General features: G+C 36.9%; 1 protein-coding gene across 3 annotated transcripts in view; it reads left to right on the top strand.

Annotated features, from left to right (window-relative positions):
• Lrp4 (LDL receptor related protein 4) overlaps positions 1-21012 on the top strand; it is a 31768-nt gene extending 10756 nt beyond the window's left edge. For 2 of the 3 annotated variants that reach the window (XM_034969485.2, XM_069499028.1), the window contains exons 6-35: positions 2-131; positions 4934-5040; positions 5441-5600; positions 7071-7221; positions 7536-7846; positions 7936-8122; positions 8270-8423; positions 8528-8737; positions 8901-9082; positions 9233-9396; positions 9493-9630; positions 10118-10223; positions 10750-10900; positions 11411-11572; positions 11716-11931; positions 12038-12227; positions 12357-12447; positions 12547-12709; positions 12800-12933; positions 13014-13101; positions 13284-13389; positions 13565-13868; positions 13944-14272; positions 14502-14625; positions 14726-14820; positions 14897-15140; positions 15312-15570; positions 15933-16127; positions 16218-16387; positions 16612-21012. In XM_034969485.2, the coding sequence (XP_034825376.1) occupies positions 2-131; positions 4934-5040; positions 5441-5600; positions 7071-7221; positions 7536-7846; positions 7936-8122; positions 8270-8423; positions 8528-8737; positions 8901-9082; positions 9233-9396; positions 9493-9630; positions 10118-10223; positions 10750-10900; positions 11411-11572; positions 11716-11931; positions 12038-12227; positions 12357-12447; positions 12547-12709; positions 12800-12933; positions 13014-13101; positions 13284-13389; positions 13565-13868; positions 13944-14272; positions 14502-14625; positions 14726-14820; positions 14897-15140; positions 15312-15570; positions 15933-16127; positions 16218-16387; positions 16612-16743 (5153 nt within the window). In that variant the 3' untranslated portion in view covers positions 16744-21012. The remainder of the gene's footprint in view (position 1; positions 132-4933; positions 5041-5440; positions 5601-7070; positions 7222-7535; positions 7847-7935; positions 8123-8269; positions 8424-8527; positions 8738-8900; positions 9083-9232; positions 9397-9492; positions 9631-10117; positions 10224-10749; positions 10901-11410; positions 11573-11715; positions 11932-12037; positions 12228-12356; positions 12448-12546; positions 12710-12799; positions 12934-13013; positions 13102-13283; positions 13390-13564; positions 13869-13943; positions 14273-14501; positions 14626-14725; positions 14821-14896; positions 15141-15311; positions 15571-15932; positions 16128-16217; positions 16388-16611) is intronic. The other variant, XM_069499029.1, reaches the window with a different exon arrangement.
• The last annotated feature ends 794 nt before the right edge of the window (positions 21013-21806 follow it).

Genomic DNA, 21806 nt, shown 5'->3' with positions numbered 1-21806 from the left:
GGCACTTCAGTAAACTGCACATCAGAGCAGTTCCAATGCGCCAATGGGCTTTGCATACACAACGACTGGATGTGCGACGGCGACAACGACTGCCGAGACAACTCCGATGAAAACCACTGCCCCAAGGGGAAGTGAGTACCTACCAGAATAAATATTTTTAACTAGCTGATGCCCACGACTTCATCCGCGTGGATTTAGGTTTTATAAAAATCCTGTGGCAACTCTTTGATTTTTCGGGATAAATAGTAGCCTATCTCACTTTCCCGGTCTATGACTTAGAAAGTCCACCCCGAAGGGGATTAAATAGGGGACGAAGGATTGTATGAATTACCTACTTCATTTTTTAATATCTATCTATAAACATTGCTATTTGGGTTATCCGACAAAAAATGAAGAAGTAAGTGTTTCAGGAGATTTGGGAATACCAATTTCCACCCAATCAGGGATTTTAAAAGACTCCATTTGAGCGAAGCCGGGGCGGGTCAGCTAGTTAAATATAATTGATATTTTTAGGTTCCACGATCAATATGTACAAACACTTATAACGAGCGTCATCGCAAAACAAAATGCTTGAGTACCGAGCACTTGTGAGGAGACTGCATGTTATAATAGCTCGCTCCCCACCTACAGCGATGCCCCTCACAGTTAGGACCATCGAGTGTTTTTGTGAGGTTTTACTTTTGTTTTTCCTTGTTTATTGAACCGCGATGGAAAAAGTTTGGGGCTATGTGACACAAAATTAAGCTGGTAGGTATTTTGCTAGTGATGTTTTAACTCTTAATAATGTAAAAAGTGCTTCGTCATCGACTCAACCAATAAAAGACATCTTCGAGATTTTAAAATATGAAACGGATTTTTTGTTATAAACTCGATCCCACAACCCCTGAGTTACCTTCACAGACTACCATACGCTAATACGCGATGTGATTAAAAGTACATTTTATTTTTACCAGACATTAAAATCATATTCACATCATTCTAAAAATCTCATCATCATCATCACGATTAACCCATCGCCGGCTCACTACAGAGAACGGGTCTCCTCTCAGATCATACTTTTGGCCAAAGACTACCACGCTGGCCAAGTGTGAAGTGTAAAATGAAGATGTGAAGTGAGAATCAGAATGAGAAGGGTAAAAATCTAATGAAGGCTAACTCCAGAAATAACAGCAAATAACATGCCTATTCTGAAATAATATACATTTATGGTATATAACCCCCCGTTACGTAAATTGACAGAATGGTGACGAATTTAGCATCGCCTCTAGTTGGGATATCAAAATAAAACAAGGGACTGATGATGACGCACGCTTGCAATTTGCTTAATTTTATTTGCTGAATAACTTGCCTGGTCTTGACGTCAGCTGTGATTATGTATTCAGTATTAGATGATCGTGGGAATTATTGTAAATCGGCATTTATCTAATGTTCGTGACCTCATAGAATGTTTAGCAGACGTGCATAGCACTTCAGCAGTTTGCAAATCTGAAGTGGCAATGGGCAGGGCACATAGTTTGAAAAACTGATAGACGTTGGGGTCCCAACTTGCTAGAATGGCGACCTCGCGCTGGAAAGCACAGCGTTAGAAGACCCTAGATGGACAGCCGACATCAAACGAGTCGTAGGGAGCCGATATGAGTTATGGTTTAAAAGTGAATCCTTGTAAATCCCAGGCTATTATTATTGGTGGTGCTGGCTTGATTTCGAGGGTTGATTGGGATAATCTACCAATACTTACATTAAATGGTGTTGTTATACCTTATAGTGCTACTGTGAAAAATCTCGGTGTCTACTTGGACACTACTCTCTCGTGGTCTCATCAATTAAAGGAACTCAGTAGAAAGACCTTTGCTGCCATGGGTTCTCTCAGGCGCCTACGTTCTTTGCTTCCCATTCCTACTAAGATTATGTTAGCTCAATCTTTACTGCTCTCTATTCTCGATTATGCAGACGCAAGCTACATTGATTTAACCGAGGACCAACTTAATAAACTTGAGCGAATCCAAAACCTTGCTATTAGGTTTATATTTGGCTTGCGCAAATATGACCATGTCTCCGAATTTCGTTCAAAGCTCAAATGGTTACCCATTCGCTTTCGCCGGAATCTGCACATTGTTTCTCTTCTGTACTGTGTATTGTTCAATCCAATGACTCCAAGTTATTTAAAAGAAAATTTCAAATTTCTAGGCCATGACAGACCAGATAGAGTTTTACGATCAGCGGGAAAACTCATTCTAGCGCCACCTACACATCGGACAAAATACTTTAAGAATTCCTTCACGGTCACTGCTATCTGTTTATGGAACGAGCTTCCCTCGCAAATCCATCGTGCTGAATCCCTTAACAAATTTAAAATTGACGTCAAAGATCATTACCTATCTCTTTGCTATCATCAGTAACGGCATAGTTTATTATTTAAATCTATATGTGTATATATATCTATGTAGTCTTATGTATGTCTATTATACTTTATTTGTATGTATTAGTGTATTAACAATATGTATTTTATATTCTTATTATATGGTTTAGTTTATTTAGCTATTGGTATTTAGGTTTATTTTACACCACCTCCCATTGTCCATTTGTTCGTTTTTTTCCCTAGCGTTAAGGTTGTCTGGAAGAGATCGCTATTTAGCGATAAGACCGCCTTTTTGTACCTACTTATTAAGATTTCTTTTTGTAACCTGTCATTTGTGTTTCTGTGGTGCAATAAAGTATATACATACATACATACATACATACATGCATAGATGTCTCTCAACAAGTTCAAAGTTTTCATAAAACGTAAACTTATTGAAAAATCCTATTACAATGTAAAGGATTATTTAATATTAAGAAAGCTTGGGAATGAGTTGCTTAACGGCTTTGTGATAGTTCTAATAAGTAATCTTGTAAAGAGGTGATAATAAAAAGAATACCCGGCTGTTTGTCGTGGGCTCTTCTCAGACCTGGGCGCGTTTGAAACCATCGTAGCTTTAGTTTTAATTACGTTTTAATTATCACCACTATATCATCTTACAAATTAAAATTTTGAATATCAGTAAGCGTAAAATTTTACCTATTCTGAATAAATAATTTGAGTTTGAGTTTAGCGTATAGGTATCTGACTGTAGATGTAATTTTGATTAGGTACTGATTCCCATTTTATTTTATACCTATATTTCGAAAAAAAATCAGACAGAAAAGTGAGTTAATATTTCATTGTCCTGTTATGTTATAATAATAATGATCATCCTTCTGTTTACTCTAAAATTAAATTAAACTTGTGGTTCGACCAATATTAGAGGAAGAAAATTAGACCACGCATAAAAACTGTTGCGTTATATCTTCTGCCATGATAATAGACTCATAATGACTCGTACCTATTAGTATTTTGTTCTTAAATACAGATAAAAATTATTCAAATTAGTCAAAGTAATAGTCTTCGGCAGCTATGTTTACGATAGACTCGAAACAAATGACGCAAGATAAAAAAGAGCAACTTTTTAGCCAAATCCAAATCGTCAATTTAGTAGATTTTTTGAAGATATTTTGTGCTCTGTTTGAAATTATTTTTGATGATACCGCACAACCCTGCGTTCATTAAAAAAAGACGTGGTTTAAATGGTTTTTTTTACAACTTTTAGTATTATTTTTTATTTATATAAGTACCTAAATTAAAATTTCAATACAAGTCAACAACAAATTGCGAAGTTATATCCGATCTTGACCGCCTTTTCAGTGTGTCCCTAGCTCAGCTAGTTCGGGCTGGTGTCGGCCGAGAGATCAATAAGAGGGGCGGGAAGCGAGCGGGGGATGTACGGGCTTGCGCGGGATGAGCGCCACTCGCAGGCGGGGGCGCCCGCTGCCATGGCTACGCGCCCACGCTCGAGCCCGTGTCCCGTGAAGGAGAACCGATATACCCGACTTCCGTGGGCGATCGCTTCATACAACCAAAACACTTTTTACATAATAATAACTTAATCAGTACAGAGGGATGATGTACCATGACAAAAATAGCTAACTAGCTTTATTCAGTAAAAAATATTGCAAATCAATACGAAATTAGCCTTAGGTCTGAATTAATGATCCATATAAACCATTCGAAATTTCCTTCAAGTACGTTTATGATTTTATCAACAATTAGCTGATGCCCGCGTCTTCGTACGCGTGGATTTAAGTTTTTAAAAATCCTGTGGGAACTCTTCCATTTTCCGGGATAAAACGTAGCCTATGTCCTTCCCCGGGATGCAACTACCCCTGTACCAAATTTCGTCAATATCGGTTAAGCGGTTGAGCCCTGAAACGCTAGCAGACAGACAGACAGACAGACAGACACACTTTCGCATTTATAATATTAGTATGGAAGTATGGATTTTATAAAATTTTGAATTATCAAATGCATCGGTACAAATCTTCTTTGAGGTAAGACGCAAAGAAAATTAATACTTGACACACCCTTGAGAACATGGAGAACTCTCAGGCATGCAGATTTTCCTTCACCGTTAAAGTTCCGTTCATCATCATCAACCGATAGACGTCCACAGCTGGACATAGGTCTCTTGCAGGGACTTCCATACGCCACGGTCTAGCGACGCCTGGACCCCGCGGCTCCCTGTGACTCATCTGATGTCGTCCGTCCACCTAGTGGGGGGGTCTTCCAACACTGCGTCTTCCGGTGCAAGGTCGCCATTCCAGCACCTTGGGACCCCAACGTTTCGGTTTTACGAACTATGTGACCTGCCCATTGCCACTTCGCAACCCGTTGAGCTATGTCGGTTCTGTTCAGTGATATTTAATTGCTTAAAACGCACATAACTCTGAAAAGTAAGAGGTGCGTGCCCGCGGGATCGAGCCCCACTCCCCGACTATAAGGCAGACGTGTTCACCACTAGGCTATCACCGCTCAGTCAACTGTGTTTGCATTTGGTAATTTACGTTCAAATTTTCTTAGGTGCCGAGAAAATCAATTCACTTGCGGGTCTGGCGAATGCCTGGCGCTTCACTGGCGTTGTGACAAGGAGGCTGACTGTCCCGACAACTCCGACGAAGCTGAATGTCGTAAGAATTTTCTTTTTCTTTTAGAAAGTTAGAAAGTTAGAAAGATCTTTCGTCAAAAGAGTCTTATGCAAACATTACTATACTTCGATTTTCTCCCATTTTATGAAAAAATACAATACATACACTACTACGCACACAATTGCACGTTGTCATTATCATAGTTTTTAGTCTTCTAAACTCTTTTAAACAGTTTATTTTTATTTTTAAATATACCTATGTGGTTTCTGATGTGACTTTATTATATTTAACATCTAACTATTCATCTAACATAATTAGATTTCTTTCTTACTATATTATTATCGACCTTCATTCAAGATATAAAATATAGGTATGCTAGGCATTAATTTTCAAATTTTAATAAAGCTTAATAATTGTACATCTACTTTTTTTATTCCTACAGCCATAGATCTTCTACAATGTGGTGAAAATGAAATCCAATGCAATAACAAAAAATGCGTGCGCAAAGATTTCCAATGCGACGGTGACAATGATTGCGGCGACTGGACTGATGAGGACTCTTGCCCCATTATACCTGGAAGCTGTAACTCTGCTGAATTCAAGTAACTAAAAGTCCATAATTCCAAGTAAAAATTCAAGGCACTTAAGCCGAAATCTATATAGCCTACCTAATAGAGATATCGTGCCTACTTTGACTTTACTTAAACTAAATTCTCGGTTAAAACGGGATGGTTAAAGTCTAAGTAAACTCTGAGTAAAGTCAAAGTACACTCAACCTTAAATGGGCAGGCCAGACACTGGGTCAGACAAATTCACGCCACGTCGAAATTCTATGAAAAATATGTAGCCACGCTACTCCCCACTTCTGTAAAAGTCAGTGCGGTTTGATTCCAGTACCGGTAACTAAGTCCTAAAACGAACTTTTAACAATTTCATAATTATATTATGTACGCTTGTAGCACGGTTATATCTAAACGACATCATGACATACGGATGACAGTACGGGTGATGCCCTGTACAAAGGACATACACAGCTTTCTCGCGCAGTGCTGGAGGAGTGTAGAGCCAAACTTGTGTCTGACATAGAAACCTGCCTAGGTAAAGTGTCAGAATGAGGCGCACAAAACCTAGTGCAATTTAACCCAACTAAAACACAGGTTTGCGCGTTTTCTGCCAAGAAGTCCCCTTTTACACTGCCTCTTCTCTTTCAGAGCACTCCCCTCACACCTTCCAACATCATTGGGATCCTTGGAGTCCACATTTCGAGCGAGGTTCAATTCCGCGATCATTTGGAAAGCAAGGCCAAATTAGCCTCCAAAAAGCTTGGGGTGCTCAACAGAGCAAAGCGGTACTTCGCGCCCGAGCATAGGCTCCTACTCTATAAGGCGCAAGTCCGCCCTCACATGGAGTACTGCTCCCACCTTTGGGCTGGAGCACCCCAGTACCAACTCCTTCCATTTGATCGGATCCAAAGGCGGGCTGTTCGACTTGTGGACGATCCCAAACTAACCGGCTCGTTGGAAAGCCTGGAGCACCGCAGAGACGTTAGCTCTCTATGCGTGTTCTATCGCCTGTATAATGGGGAGTGCTCTGAAGAGCTTTTTGACCTCATTCCACCCTCTTTTTTCTACAACCGCACCGCGCGCCACCGTAAGGAATTTCACCCTCACCATCTGGGTGTCTGGTGCACTTCGACCGTCCGCTGCGCCAGATCCTTCTTTCCACGCACGTGCAAACTGTGGAACCAACTCCCATCGGCGGTGTTCCCACTAGATTATAACATGGGGTTATTCAAGGGGCGGACCAACAAATTCCTAAAAGGCCGGCAACGCATCGGCGGCTCCTCTGGTGCTGCAAATGTTCATGGGCGGCGGTAATCACTTAACATCAGGTGACCCGCCTGCTCGCTTGCTCGCTATATCTATTAAAAAAATAAAAAAATAAAATAAACTAAGAGGAAACCGTTTGAAATTAAATACTAAGAAAATATAATATGTATAAAAGAGGAAAGTTAGAGTTAGAGTACTTTTTGTCCTCTTTTCACGGATCGATATTCAATGTTGTCAAATCAGGTGCAGCGATGGTAAATGCATCCCTGACCGTTGGCGCTGTGACATGGAGCGCGACTGTGCAGATGGTGACGACGAGGCTAATTGTGACACCCACGGCATGAGGAACTGTACCACCGACGAGTATACTTGCGCCGACAAACGTTGCATATCAGTAAGTGACCATGGCAAACTTTAAAGGCTTGGGTTAGTGAAAAATTACTCGGAGAAAGTAATTTGGACTGATAGCGACATTGAACTGAAAAACAATCTTCAGGTTACGAGCCGTGAGGAATTGTCAACAAGCTAACTAATTTTATTATTTACTGGATTGAAAATGTGTTTCATGCTATAATTAATAAATAGTATAAGGGCAATACAGTTGACGATCCAAATAACTTTTAAGTTAATATTTAGCATGATTTTGAATTTAAAATGTAACCTTGCATGATACTTAATTGAAAATAAATAAATTCATTGTCCTGTTAGAAAACCTGGCTTTGTGACGGAGTCCGCGACTGTACCAACGGCGAAGATGAATTAGATTGCCAGATATTTTGCGAAATGGACCAATACATGTGCAAGTCCATCTTCAGTGACGCGTTTAGAAACTGCGTCAATAGAAAACACGTGTGTGACGGTATGAACGACTGCCCTCAAGGAGACGATGAAGAAAAATGCCCTATAAAAAGAAAATGTGGAAAAGAAGACAAGTGCGAGAAGCAGTGTATTACGACTTTCGATGGCTTGTCTGCTTGCTCTTGTCCTTTGGGTTACTTGTTAGCTGAGGATGGTTACAGGTATGTCCAATGTCCATATTATTTTAAAAGTTGTATGACTTTTCAATTGCATTTCAAAGAATCCGTACTCAAAACCTCATTGTTTTTAGTTGCAAAGACATCGACGAGTGCATGTATGAACAAGATCCAGTTTGCTCTCAGACGTGTTCCAATACCCAAGGCAGCTTCTATTGTGGCTGTATGACAGGTTACGTTCTCAGACCTGATGGTAGATCTTGTAAGGCCGTTGGAGAATCACCCACACTTCTATTTTCTAATCGAATTGGGATTCGTCAGGTTAGTTTCAGACAATTTGTTTAGCAGACATTTTTATATACCTAATAATATTCCTAAGTTTTCCATATTTCAGTTCAACAGATATATTTTATGATCTCCAATTTAATTGATATTTTTTTCTATAATATAATAAATTTTGCTGTCTAGGTTTGGCTTACTGGAGATAATTATATGTCAATCGTTAAGGGACTGCATAATGCAGTGGCCTTAGATTACCATTACGAAAAAAAGCTGGTGTTCTGGACAGAGAATAATATGAGAGTCATAAGGGTAGTTCGGTTGGATACTAACAACATGTCAGGTAAGATCAATCGGGAATGAGCTCCTAAATACTATCTAGAAATCATTGCTGATCCAAAATCTACTAGGACAGTCCAGGTATTATAAAATGTTTTGAATTTTCAGATGTAATACGATGGGGCTTGGAAACGCCAGGCGGTGTTGCAGTCGATTGGATTCATGATTTGCTATTCTGGACTGATTCCGGAACCAGAAGGGTAGAAGTGGCAACGTTAGATGGATCTCAGAGAGCTGTGCTGGCAGCCAGCGATGTGGATAAGCCGAGAGCTGTTGCTGTTCATCCTGGTGATGCGCTGGTCTTTTGGACTGATTGGGGTAAGAATTGATGAAAGAGTTTTAATCGACTGATAAAATTAAATTATTTATCATCCCTTTTACGAGTTTGTAACAGAGATAATTAAAAAAACGAAACTGGTGGAAATTCCTATTTTGACGTAACATGAGGAGGTATTTAATAACTTGTATAATATTGGTTTAGGTCCAAATCCGAAGATAGAGCGTGCAGACATGGACGGAAATAATCGGAAGAGTGTTATAGTTGATCGAATATTTTGGCCTAACGGTTTGACTATCGATTACATGGACTCCAAGATATACTGGGCAGATGCTAAGCACCATGTTATTGAAAGGGCTACATTTGACGGTCGTGATAGAAAAAGGGTAATACTACTTTGTAAATAAATTATAAACTTACTTGACCAACTAAAAGGAAAGTGGAAATAAATACGGTTTGAGAAATTAACTATGGATTTTACAGAAGTAGGTGTGTAATAAATTTTTCACATTATAAGTAATTTATTTTTCCTCTAGATAACAAATAAAGGACTTCCCCACCCATTCGCCTTAACATTATTCGAGGATGCGATATACTGGACTGATTGGCATACAAAAAGCATCTCTACTGTTAATAAGAAGACTGGCATGGGTATACAGACAGTTCACGCAAGCCTACATGTCCCTATGGATATTCGGAGGTGAGTATGCACTAAATCTAGCACATTTTGATTTTTTAAGTTTTTATTTATCCTTTGCAGTACTTAATGTTATTTTGGGTACTTATTTATTTTTAGTTTCCACCCTCTACGCCAACTTCGTACGTACAAGAATAGGTGTGGCGCCAACAATGGGGGATGCACGCACTTGTGCTTGCCCAATTCCAGTGGTTACTCATGCCGTTGTCCTGTTGGATTCAATCTCAATAGTGATGGGTAAGTGAAATTGCTCTGCGTACTTTTGAACCTAAACTTGATGTCAGGCTGGGCAGAGCTGGTAAGTTAATTAACTTTATTTAACAATAAATGAGGCAAGCCTAGTCAGGTGATGAGGACTAACAAGTCAGGCCTAGTCCTAGTCCTAGACCTAGACCTAGGTCTACTTAATTATTATTATTTGTTCTTTATCTGAATAAATCCTGTGTTCCTTATATAATTTATGTCAGCACTCAGCAACTTAAAGGCAATAAAATTTATGATTTGATTTGGTTTGATGTTAAAACTGGTATAGATGCTTAGGTATGTGTGAGGATGCCAAGATCAGGCCAAATAGCGAAGCAAAACTGGAAATCGAAAGCTGGCTAAGGCCGAGAACATGCTATTTTTTCTAATTAGCAAGAAGTACATGCTAAAACCATGATATTTAATAGCAATAATTTCCTCTGAAAATACGGCAACTAATAATTTGAACTAAATATTTCAGTCGAACGTGTGAACAGACGCCAGAAAAACTGTTGCTTTATGCTCGACGCAAGGACATAAGACTGAAACAACTCAATCCACGGAAGCAAATGGAATCCTTAGATATGGTAATTATCGAAAAAGTTATGACGTTTCTTAAGGAAAAATAATTGTAATTGTCCAATACACTTATCTTTGTTACCTTCTGTGTTAAAGAACGGCATATTGAGATAAAAAACCCAGCCAAGTGCGAGTTAAACTCGCGCACCGAGGGTTCCGTACTCGGATATTTTTTTCGACACTTTGCACGATAAATCAAAGACTATTATGATTAAAAATCTGTTTTAGAATGTACAGGTAAAGCCCTTATGATATCCCACTTGGTATACTTATCTTACTTTGAAAATACTAATTATTTTTTCATGAACACATAATTTTTTTTGTGACATAACAGATTTTTTCCTTTACTTGTGTTGTAAGACCTACCTACCTACCAAACTTTATGATTCTAGGTCAACGGGAAGTTACCCTATAGGCTTTCTTGACAGACACGACAGACGCACAGACAACGAAGTGATATAAGGGTTCCTTTTTTCTTTGTGAGGTACGGAACCCTAAAAAGCAAATTAATATTACCAAATATTTTCTGCTTAGGTGATTCCCGTGGATAACATCAAATCAGCTGTAGCTCTCGACTGGGATCACAATAGTAACTCAATATTTTGGACTGACGTAGAAAAAGATACTATTAACAAAGCTTACTTGAACGGATCCCATCAGACTGTTATTGTTGGATCGAATTTAAGTAAGAACAAAATAAAATTTCTATTTCTACGTAGCATAAATACTAATGAATAACTCTATTGAATAACTAGAATAATTTTGTAACAAAGATCATCTGAATGGACTGTATGTGATAGGTATGCTGCTGCGCGATTGCGGTAGAATGACAGCTACAATGTTACGATTGCAATCACCTCTGATGGTTTAACGCTCGCTCACTATTGGCCACAATGCATTGCTGCAACAAGAATCGCACAAATTCAGCTAATCACAACAATTGAGATTGTAATAATGATTGATGCAGGTTTTACGAAATCGGTTAACTGGTTAATAGGTACTGCAAGATTTGAAAGCATGATCAACTTATAGAAGAAGTCGGTTAAAAATAGAATTCAACGACAAAAACAATATTTTCTGAAGGGGTGCAGAAATGGCATTAACATTATTATGCTTTATAAAAATCATCTGCGTGTCATAAAAATGAAGACTAGCATATTATTTTCACTTAGTATCTATGATGTTTTGATTTTAGTTTCACCAGCTGGTTTGGCTTATGATTGGCTAACAAACAAGCTGTACTGGACGGACGCTGGAACTAACCGAATCGAGGTTGCCAACGCTAACGGCACCATGAGAACTTTGTTAGCTTGGGAGAACATTGATAAACCTAGGGATATTGTTCTTGATCCTAAAGGTAATAAAGCAGTTGATTAAGTCAATAAATATGATTCATTTGCACTAATTTCAAAAAACACTCGAGCACAAAAAGAGATTTGCTATGGGGCATTTAGAAATTAATCATGTTTGTATTAAAACTAAATGCACTATGCATAACAGGTGGCGTAATGTATTGGTCCGACTGGGGCTCGACACCCTGTATTGAGCGAGCTGATATGGATGGCGGTAACCGCAAACGTCTCATCTTTGGCGACATGACTTGGCCCAATGGTCTAGCCCTCGACTTACTTAACAACCGTATTTACTGGACGGACGGTGGTAACCGCACTATCGAATACGCTAACCTTGACGGCACAGGACGAAATGTTTTGATAGGTAAGCCTTGATAAGCATCTGTTTTCAAACCACTTCTTAAGACATAGCAATCTAAATCTGATGCCTTCATCAAAAAGTGTAAAAAATGTGGATGAAAATTTTGTAGGTCAACATCTTCCACATCCGTTTGGATTGGATTTATACGGGGAGGAAGTATTTTGGACTGACTGGGACACACAATCGATTCAAGCAGCAAACAAGTTTACGGGCCGAAATCGACGAACCTTAGGTGCTGAAGTTGAAGGTCTAATGGATGTCAGAGTATTTCACAAAGAAAGACGTGGCGGCACTAACAGGTAGATAAAAGATTCGCTAAAATTACAAATAATTAATTATACAGGTGAAACTAAATTCAATATTAATTGTTTTGGAGAAGCCTGGAGATTTTTTAATCTGATGTAATTTGTTTTATGTAACTTATCTAGATGTAGCAAGAATAATGGTGGATGCTCTCATTTGTGTCTTCTGAAACCTGAGGGACGGTCTTGCGCTTGTCCAATCGGAATCAAACTAAGTGTAAGTCAAAGATTTGCTTAGTATCTACCAATATATTATTAAATGCTCATTATTTTTTTTAACTTTAGTTCTTATTGACCGGTTCTGTTTGTTTTTCAGAAGGATGGAAGGACTTGCACAAATGGTCCTATTAATTTCTTGATATTTGCTCATCGCGTGGACATAAGAATAGTGTCGCTAGATGTACCCTACTTAGTTGATGTTGTTTTACCACTGCCATCACTAAAGAACGCACTAGGTGTAGACGTTGATCAGAGAACAGGTAAGAACAACAAAGATGACTTTATATATAATAATCTAAATACATGAATTTTACTCGTGTCAGAATATTTAAAGATATTCCCTTTTATAGGTCTAATTTATTGGACTGATACTGGAGAGAGAAAAATTAAACGAGCAAATAAGGAAGGTAAAGAAAACGAAACTATAATTGGGCGGGGTCTCCATACAGCTGATGGTATAGCTATAGACTCTGCAGGGAGAAAGGTAATGTGATCACTTAACTTTTTTATTTATGTAAGTACAAGATATTGGAAATATTAAAATTAAATATTCCTTTTTGGCAGATTTATTGGACCGATGGTGGTAGAAATAGTATTGAGGTAGCAGAATTGAACGGAAGGAATAGAAAAGTTCTAGTATGGACTGGTTTAGGTAAGCACTTGACGCTTTCGATATGTTATATTACGGCACAGAAACAGAGATGTACGTACTGTCTTATAAATCTTGTAGCGCATTCACTTTATACTGTTTTGATGATACTAATTATCTCGACGATAATTGATTTGTGCTTAAATGTAAGTAAGTTATACTATAACATATTTTATTTATTTTAGATTCTCCAAGAGCCATAGCTTTGCACTATGAAAATGGATTTATGTTTTGGTCTGATTGGGGAACGTCAGCTAAAATAGAGAGAGCTGATATGGACGGAAAAAATAGGTACTTAAATATTTTAGTTCCTCGGAAAATAATAATTCGAAGCAGTGGTAAATTAAACTATCTGACGATTCAAAAGCACTTGTAAAAGTTTACTTGAATAAAAAATTATATTTTATTATATTCCAACAAATTTGACATGCTAGTGCTAAGTTTGAACACTCATAATTTGTTTCAGACGAATCATTGTTGATAATAACATCAAATGGCCTAATGGACTGGCTATTGATCGAATCGAAAGTCGTCTCTATTGGAACGACGCTAAAATGTATACCATAGAAAGTTCTGATTTCAACGGCAACGATCGTCGTACTCTCCTCAATCAAGTCCCGTATCCTTACGGCATTGTTATAGTTGGACAACATATCTATTGGACTGATTGGAAAACAAAAGCTCTCCATAGAGCTGATACATCAAATGGAAAGGAGCAAATGACGATTAGAGAGAACCTTGAAGGACTTATGGATATAAGAGCTATTCAGGTATCAAACCATCCGTTAACATAATAAATGTATTAAAATGGTTTCTTTGAGTGTTACAATTGATTTACTTTTCAGGGTGATCATGTATTAGAGAACGCATGTGGAACAAATAATGGCGGTTGCACTCATCTCTGTCTGAGATCACCCCATGGATATTCATGCGCCTGTCCCACTGGCTTATTATTTGAAAACGAAACCGAACCTAATCCAAAAATCTGCAAGCAGCATCCTGATAATTTCCTAGTGTTTGCTGCCCGGGGAAACATTGCGCTGATATCTTTAGACACACCTGAGCAGTGGGATATAACTCTACCAGTAAAGGACATCCAAAATTCTGTGGCAGTAGATTTTCATTGGGAGAAAAGGCTCATATTCTTTACAGATGTTAATAACAATGAAATCAGGTAGCTATAATACCGTCTAAATTGTGCGTCATTAAAAAAGTATTTTACTAACGTCAGTTTCCAATATGTGATTTACCTATCTGTAATTTGTCGACAAATAACTTAGCCACGTTGTTAATTGTCATTTCAAAAATTGATATTTTTCGACAACTAACACAACGTTGGTAAATAATTTTTCGATGGATTGAAGTTGAAACGAGATGTTAAAAGATAATATTTTTGTTATTAGATCTATAAACATGGAAAATATGGGCGAAACTAAAGTGATAGTAAATACAGGACTCGATACGCCAAACGGTCTTGGCGTAGATTGGATTGCAAATAATATTTATTGGACTGATAATGATTTTAAGGTATTAATAAAAATATAGTCCATTAAAACATATATGTGCAAAATCAAATACTTACAATGATTAAGTACCTATACGACGATATACCATATTTTTCTTATAGGTTGTAGAAGTAGCGAGATTAGACGGATCATCGAGAAAGACGTTAATAACTGGATTGACCGAACCTAGAGCACTTGCATTGTTCCCTGCCAAAGGGTATGTAAAATTAAGGTGCAACTTTATACCTCAATTTATCGATCCATTATAATAAACCCATATATTTGAATTTTAGATACTTGTACTGGAGTGACTGGGGTGAAAGTCCTAACATAGAACGAGCTGCTTTAGATGGTAGCCAAAGAAAAATTATAGTGAATCACGATTTAGGGTTTCCTAACGGAATCACGATAGACTACAAAGAGAGAAGGCTTTATTGGACTGACGCTTTGAAAGATAGGATTGATACTTCAGATTTAAATGGACAGCATAGAGTGCAACTTATTCCAGAGGCTAAAAATCCATTCGGGATGACTCAGGTAAAAATGTATTTCTTTATCCGAATAGTATTTTATAAACCCTTAGGTATATTTTTGATGAAAACCAATTAATGCATAATATTTTGATCATTCGTATTTCGTATTATTGCCATTGGCACCTTTGGTTTCACTTCGATGCAAATCCACTTCTTACAATGAAAAATGTTTCAGTTTAATGAATTCATATACTGGACGGACTGGTACAAAAAGTCAGTGATGCGAGCCGACAAAAACACGGGCAAGAACGTTACCGCTATACGAACAGATTTGGAAATGGTCATGGAGATAAAAGCTGTATCTTCAGAGAAGCAACACGGCTGGAATCCGTGCAAGGAGGAGAACGGTGGATGTTCTCATCTTTGTCTTTTTAGGGGGCATGATTACGTTTGCGCTTGTCCTGATGCCTTTGATGATAGGACTTGTATATCAAGTAAGTTTATTTATATTTTAGCGTTTAAACGCGACGCGTGCACGAACTGACCCCCCTGATAAAGGACCCCGCATGGGTTCGAAACTAGTCGGGCTAACGTCGACTGGATACGTCAGTATACCCGTAGAAATATACTATTTATTTATATTAACAAAATATTTTTTTTCTTAAAATTTATTGATCACGTTAATTTTCAATATACATTTAAAATACACAGTTCGCCATCCTCTCGAAACTGTTGAAGTTTATGTGAGGATGGCGAGTTCGCGTTATACAAATTACTGTCTCGGAAATAGTAATAATGATATCATTGATGCACAACGGCTCACAAACGGTTTCCCTAAAAACTATATCTATTGCAGCTCCTAAATTACGCGTCGGATTGAGAATGCCAGCACATTACCCATCATTCTACGATTACATGGATGTTGGTATCGGGAGCACAGAACTGCCCACACCCACGCAAGCACCAAAAACAAACTTTGGCGCTATTGTTGTTGGAGTGATGGTGGCAATTTTCATAGCCCTCGGCCTCTTAACGGTCGCCTTTGTCTGCTGTAAGTATCCGAGGAGTTCTCTATCGTAACTGCAGATTACTACGACATAAACTGTGCTGCTACACTGATGGCTTTGCTTTATTGTTCAAGTAGTCAAAATACGTAAAGAACGTCGAGGAGAACTGAAGGAGAACTACCGAGATACCACGGGCCACATTTCTTTCCATAACCCAAACTACAGCTGTACGACTATACCAGGGGAACCGCTGGAGAGGCGACAAAACCGATTCCAGGGCATATTCAAATATGACAAAAGCCAGGTACAAACTTATTTGAGATATTTTATTTGAATTAATTTGAAACTCTTTGTCTTTACTTAATTTATCTCTTAATACCAGCTGCCTTTTCTTTACAAAACCAGTGTATATTGAGGTGGGCATAATATAAGTACAAAGGTCAAGGAATTCAAGTTTTTTGAACATCACAAATCAGTAATCTATAAACGATGTAGATAAAAAGGTATCATTGTGTAAATCTGTAACAGGGTCGCGTCACGAATGTGTACATACCGGAGGGGACGAGTCTGTTGCCGCCGCCCCCTCCGCCGCCGCACCGACACCCGCCGAGACCCGCGAACGACGACTTCGAGCCCGTCACACTGCATCCATTCGCTTGAAACCAAAACACGACACGACTTTCGCGCGACAGCTACGATACGGCCACGGATTGGAAGACGTCAGACATTCGTTCAAGAATTGTGGAATATCTCATAGTCTACCTACCTTGTTAAATCTCGAATGTGTGATTTCAAAAAGTTTACAAATTGAGTGAAAGCCTCTCGTTTTCCAATACATTCTTCGAGTTAGTGCTGGTAGCTAGTGGTAGAGGGCATAGAGTAGATAAAACATCTACAATTGTTAATCTCAACAAAATCTCAGTTGTTAGACAACATTGATCTGGAGTTAGCGTATATCGTAATATCACAGAAATTGAAATTCATCACAATTGATAATGACGACCATTTTTTCAAAGTTTGTATTAGGTAGGTACCTTTTGTTTGTGTGTATTGGACTACACAAAATAAAATTATTATTCTAATGTACAGGACGAAATATTTAAAAACGAATTTTTTAAAGATTTGTATAAGCTTTGGCAATGAAGAATTTAGTCACAAAAAATATTCAATTTCACTATTATACAACCGGTACCTAGTTACACGAGGGACAAATTAACCCATTTTTAAAGTCAATTCCAGGAAATGATACATTTTGATACCTATTTAATGTAACTATAGATATACATATTATGTCGTTACATTATTAAACCTTAAGAGCGATCACGGACTCATCCGATCCGAATCCGTGAAAGTACAGATATAAAAATATCTATGTCATAAGCTGCCATACAAATAGTTCTATGACAACTTCGGGACGTATTTTCACGGACTCGGATCGGATGAGTGTGTAATCGCCCTAAGGGACTAACTACATTTATTCAGCTCCATTCGCGTTTCGCTGAACGATTTTGGTTGCACTTATACAGTTCCGCTTTTATCAGCCGCGTACAGCATCATACGGCTGCTAGCATACTAACGCAAGTGTTCAGCGCTGTACTGGACTGTCCTCGGGGTTGAAGTTGCAACTTGCCTAGCGCTGAAAGCGGCGGAATAGCGCTGTACGCTGTTGCGACTGAACAGCGCTGATCACTGGTGGTGGTGGTGGGTTTTTTAAATCTTTTATTAACAGGCTTTTACATTTATGTATGTCAGCCTACATACTTATCTTGTTGTCACAAACTTGTTGAATTGAGCTGATTAAGTGTAGTTAGTCCCTTATTCGTTACTATCACTATAACATTATAATTTAAAGTAAACTTATAATTATCGTAAAATATGTGTGGGGTGGGGTAGTCATGCAAATAAATAACGATAATATTATAACATTATATCCAACACTTGAAAACAGTTGGGTAACTGTTACGTAATAGTGTAGGTAGTTATAGAAAAGTGCATTCATTCCTTACCTATGTAAATATATTGTATCTTATGGGTAAACGTTAAATATGAATTTCTTAGTAAAAGTTATAACAGAGATATTCATTGTCCAATATTGAAAATATCCTACACATACCTCTACCTAATACTTAATATCAGTTGGCTACTTTTCCCTCAAGTCAAAGTTATTGATCTTGCTTTCTTTGTTAGGGAAACGACTTATTATGAATTTACCATTTATAAAATTAAAGATATCCTATGTCATAAAATTAATAATAATAAACTATCACATATGGTATAAAATAGGAGTGTAAGGAAATCTTTGTATTATTTTTGTATCCGTCGACCTTCACTCAGTTTCCCGGGGCTCACGGGAAACGAGCGAAGACGACCGTTGTTAGAGTGTAATGTTATAATAACTTTATAACAATTATATAGACTTAAGGGGTTGGGGGTGAAAGGAATATTATTTCTACGTAAGTTAATGTGTGGATGGTATCCCCACCTCTTTACTTCAGTCAGTGTTCCGTTGCTGAAATATAAAATTAAGTTTCGGTCTATATGTGATTAGAAAACGAAAATTAAAGCTCTTTAGAGTTAATTCACCACAATCATTGGTGACAATAAAATATATCATTGATGTAAATAATTAATTAGTTCTAATCATGACTTTTTGTCTGACAGAGTGTATATAATAGTTTATTTTTATCACGTTAAAGTGAATATTGTTTTATTTCGCTATTAAAGTAACCTAAATCGAGGGCTGCCCCAAACAATGGTCGCCTCATATCATCATGATTTGTTTACTAGATTAATCTAGATAATTATGTACCTAGGTATATTTGATTATTTGATGTTACTAAATAAGTAATTTATGTTACAGAATCTGATGTAAAGATCATCGGCATATATGTATAATAGGTATAAATTGATATTTAATTTTCGACTTTACAAAAAATCATTGTCGCTAGCAGGCGGCGTACATGTCACAGGGTTTTTATATCTAAGGTAGATTAGAACGAGAATCAATGGATAAAGTCTACCGACGATAAATATGATTTACAGCGCACATAAAATTATTTTAATAATATTATGCTCGTTTTTATGTATATTCTGCATAGTTTTTGCATGCTCAATAAATTTAAATAAACTGAAATCTTACTATGCATTAGAATTTTAAGTTAGGATAATATTGGACCGCCGTTCTAAACTCTGAAATAAAATAAAAGTTCGGTTTCGGATGAAAACATTTAATGAGAATCAAATTCTCTTGGTATTTTTTTTACAAGAAAGATTGTTTAGATGGATGCGAGCAGCATATAAATAGGTACCTACAATATCATAAAAATAAAATAATTATTTTCAATTCTATTTAATGTGTCATAATTTGTTGTTAACTTCATAGTTTATAGGCAATGCAAATTTAAAAATTATTAAGCACTGTTCTAAATATTTTACCTAGGTGTAGCTACATATAAGATAGATGGTTTCAATTATAAGTATTCATTAATGAACTGTAAAGTACTACTTGTTCATGTTTTTATACCGTTTCAACTTCACAGTCCTCAAAATATAATATGTACGTACAATATAATCAACTTAATAATTAATAATTTAAAAATTGTGAATAAAAGCATAACATATTACACATGACTCGTATGCATTACAGGATTTTTGTTACACTTGAACTTTGTACAAACCAGTAAATCGACCACAGCGAGTTAATAACTGAAATTATCTATTATAATATGTACCTAGGCACTCTATTCAAAGACTTGGCCGATATCTATGACTTTTTTAAATGAATACGAATAACAGCATTTATAAAGTTAAAAATGTTTCCCCAAAGCTGTATATTTCTAAATACATTATCGTTGGACGACACTCCCAAAAGGGCTCCTGCTAACGATGATAAATCTCATTAATTGTTATTTAAATTAGTAAGTACCTCACGACTATAATCGTGTTTACGATTTACAAATAAAAATAAAAACATTTAAAAGGAGTGAAAAAAGTTTCAGAAGTTCGTGTTACTCAAATATACATAATATATGGTTGAAAAAGGCAGAATTACTTAAACTACTTACATCGATTACATGAGAGATCCCTTGTTAACAGAAGCCCCTCGGGCTGGCGAAGTAAAGAGGATTGTCAAGGAAAGTTTTATATGAAGTTTCATCTTAGTTTTAGGATGGTTATTGTTATCAAATAAACAGATTGACCTTTATTTACCTCAGCAAATTACAATATATAGAATTGTAAATAATATAAAAATTTTATAATTACACATCCGTATGAACAAACAATCACTTACCTCTTTAACTCGATTTAACAGATAGCATTCGTTGAAATACTACATAAAGAACGCAGACGAAATATAATTATTGTATTATTATTTATTATATTCCTAGTAGACATAAACACCTATAGCAGCAGCTTGTTTTTAGTGCTTTATTATGCGGATGAATAATCTTTAAAAAAATCTATCTCACTGAATCGAACTTCCGATATTTTATTTTTACTCATAGTTAGTAGGGGAAAGAACGTGGAATGCTGTGATAACGATGCTTTGGATATTGAGTGGATAATAAATGGCGATTTTTAAATATTTTTTAATTACTATCTCCAACGGATTCGAGTGTTTTCAGATCTGATGTAAGGTGCTAAAAACGCACACGTTTATTTATTAGACTAGCTTTTCGTTTTACATTTATAAAAATAACTTTATTTTTAAGTAATATAAGTACAGTGCCAATCATGTATTTAATTCCTTTTTAATATTTTTTTCAATAATATTAGTATAGGTATTTATATTTATTAAATATATGATGATATTTATAAGGTAACATAGACAAACAGCTTTTACACCTTTAGCCTCCTTTAAAATGAGGTGTCAAAACTGTTGCCAGATTTATTATTGTACTGAAATTTAAAATAGAAATTATTCGAATATATTTGCCGTTTTATTTCATACTAGAAATAAGCAGGTAAGTATACTTCAATTTTAACAGTACCATTCAAGGACCTAGGTAAGTCTTATTAATATTGGTCCAGGAAGAATGAAATTAAGCTATTCAAGGAGTACAAGCATTAGTAAATAATCAACACGTTGGCCATCTATATCAATCTTATACACAGTGGCGTGCAGCTCATAAAGGCATAAAAGCACTGCTTACCCAAGAAATAGTTACCCTAGTTGAAAGAGCTAATGCTCAGCGTAAGTCGGTACCTTCCGAACAACTGCTTACCCTGGCTTTAACCCTGTGCACGCCAATGCTTGTACATATACAACAATTCAGCGTAGGTATGTTGTGTCTGCAAAACTCGAAACGTAGCCGATAGATTGACTTTAATTTTTACACGTTGTATTTATATACAAGAATATTTATACTTTTATCTCGAAGTTCCTATGGGAACGGGAATTATTTACTTCCTTAATGACTTGGTTTTAGAAGTAATGCTATAAAAATAAAGTCCTTACTGAGTCACCGATTGACTGACTGAACGCCCAGCCCAAATTCTTGGAATCTAAGATAGCTGCGCACAGAGGTTCCCTTTATAATGTAGATAAGGTCGCAATTTTTTAAATCCTATGGGAGCGAAGCCGCGGGCAGTCGCTAGTTACTAATAAAAATTTACACATTCGATGTGTATAAAATATGCATACGTATTCTATGATTTACAAGAAAAAATAAGCATAAGCTATAATCCGTCAAGACAGAAAAACCCGTACGTACAACGAGCAG

This window comes from Maniola hyperantus, chromosome 6 (genome assembly GCF_902806685.2).
Source record: "Maniola hyperantus chromosome 6, iAphHyp1.2, whole genome shotgun sequence".
NCBI lineage: Eukaryota > Metazoa > Arthropoda > Insecta > Lepidoptera > Nymphalidae > Maniola > Maniola hyperantus.
Note: the sequence above shows the minus strand (reverse complement) of the source record. Positions and strands in the feature narration are given on the sequence as shown.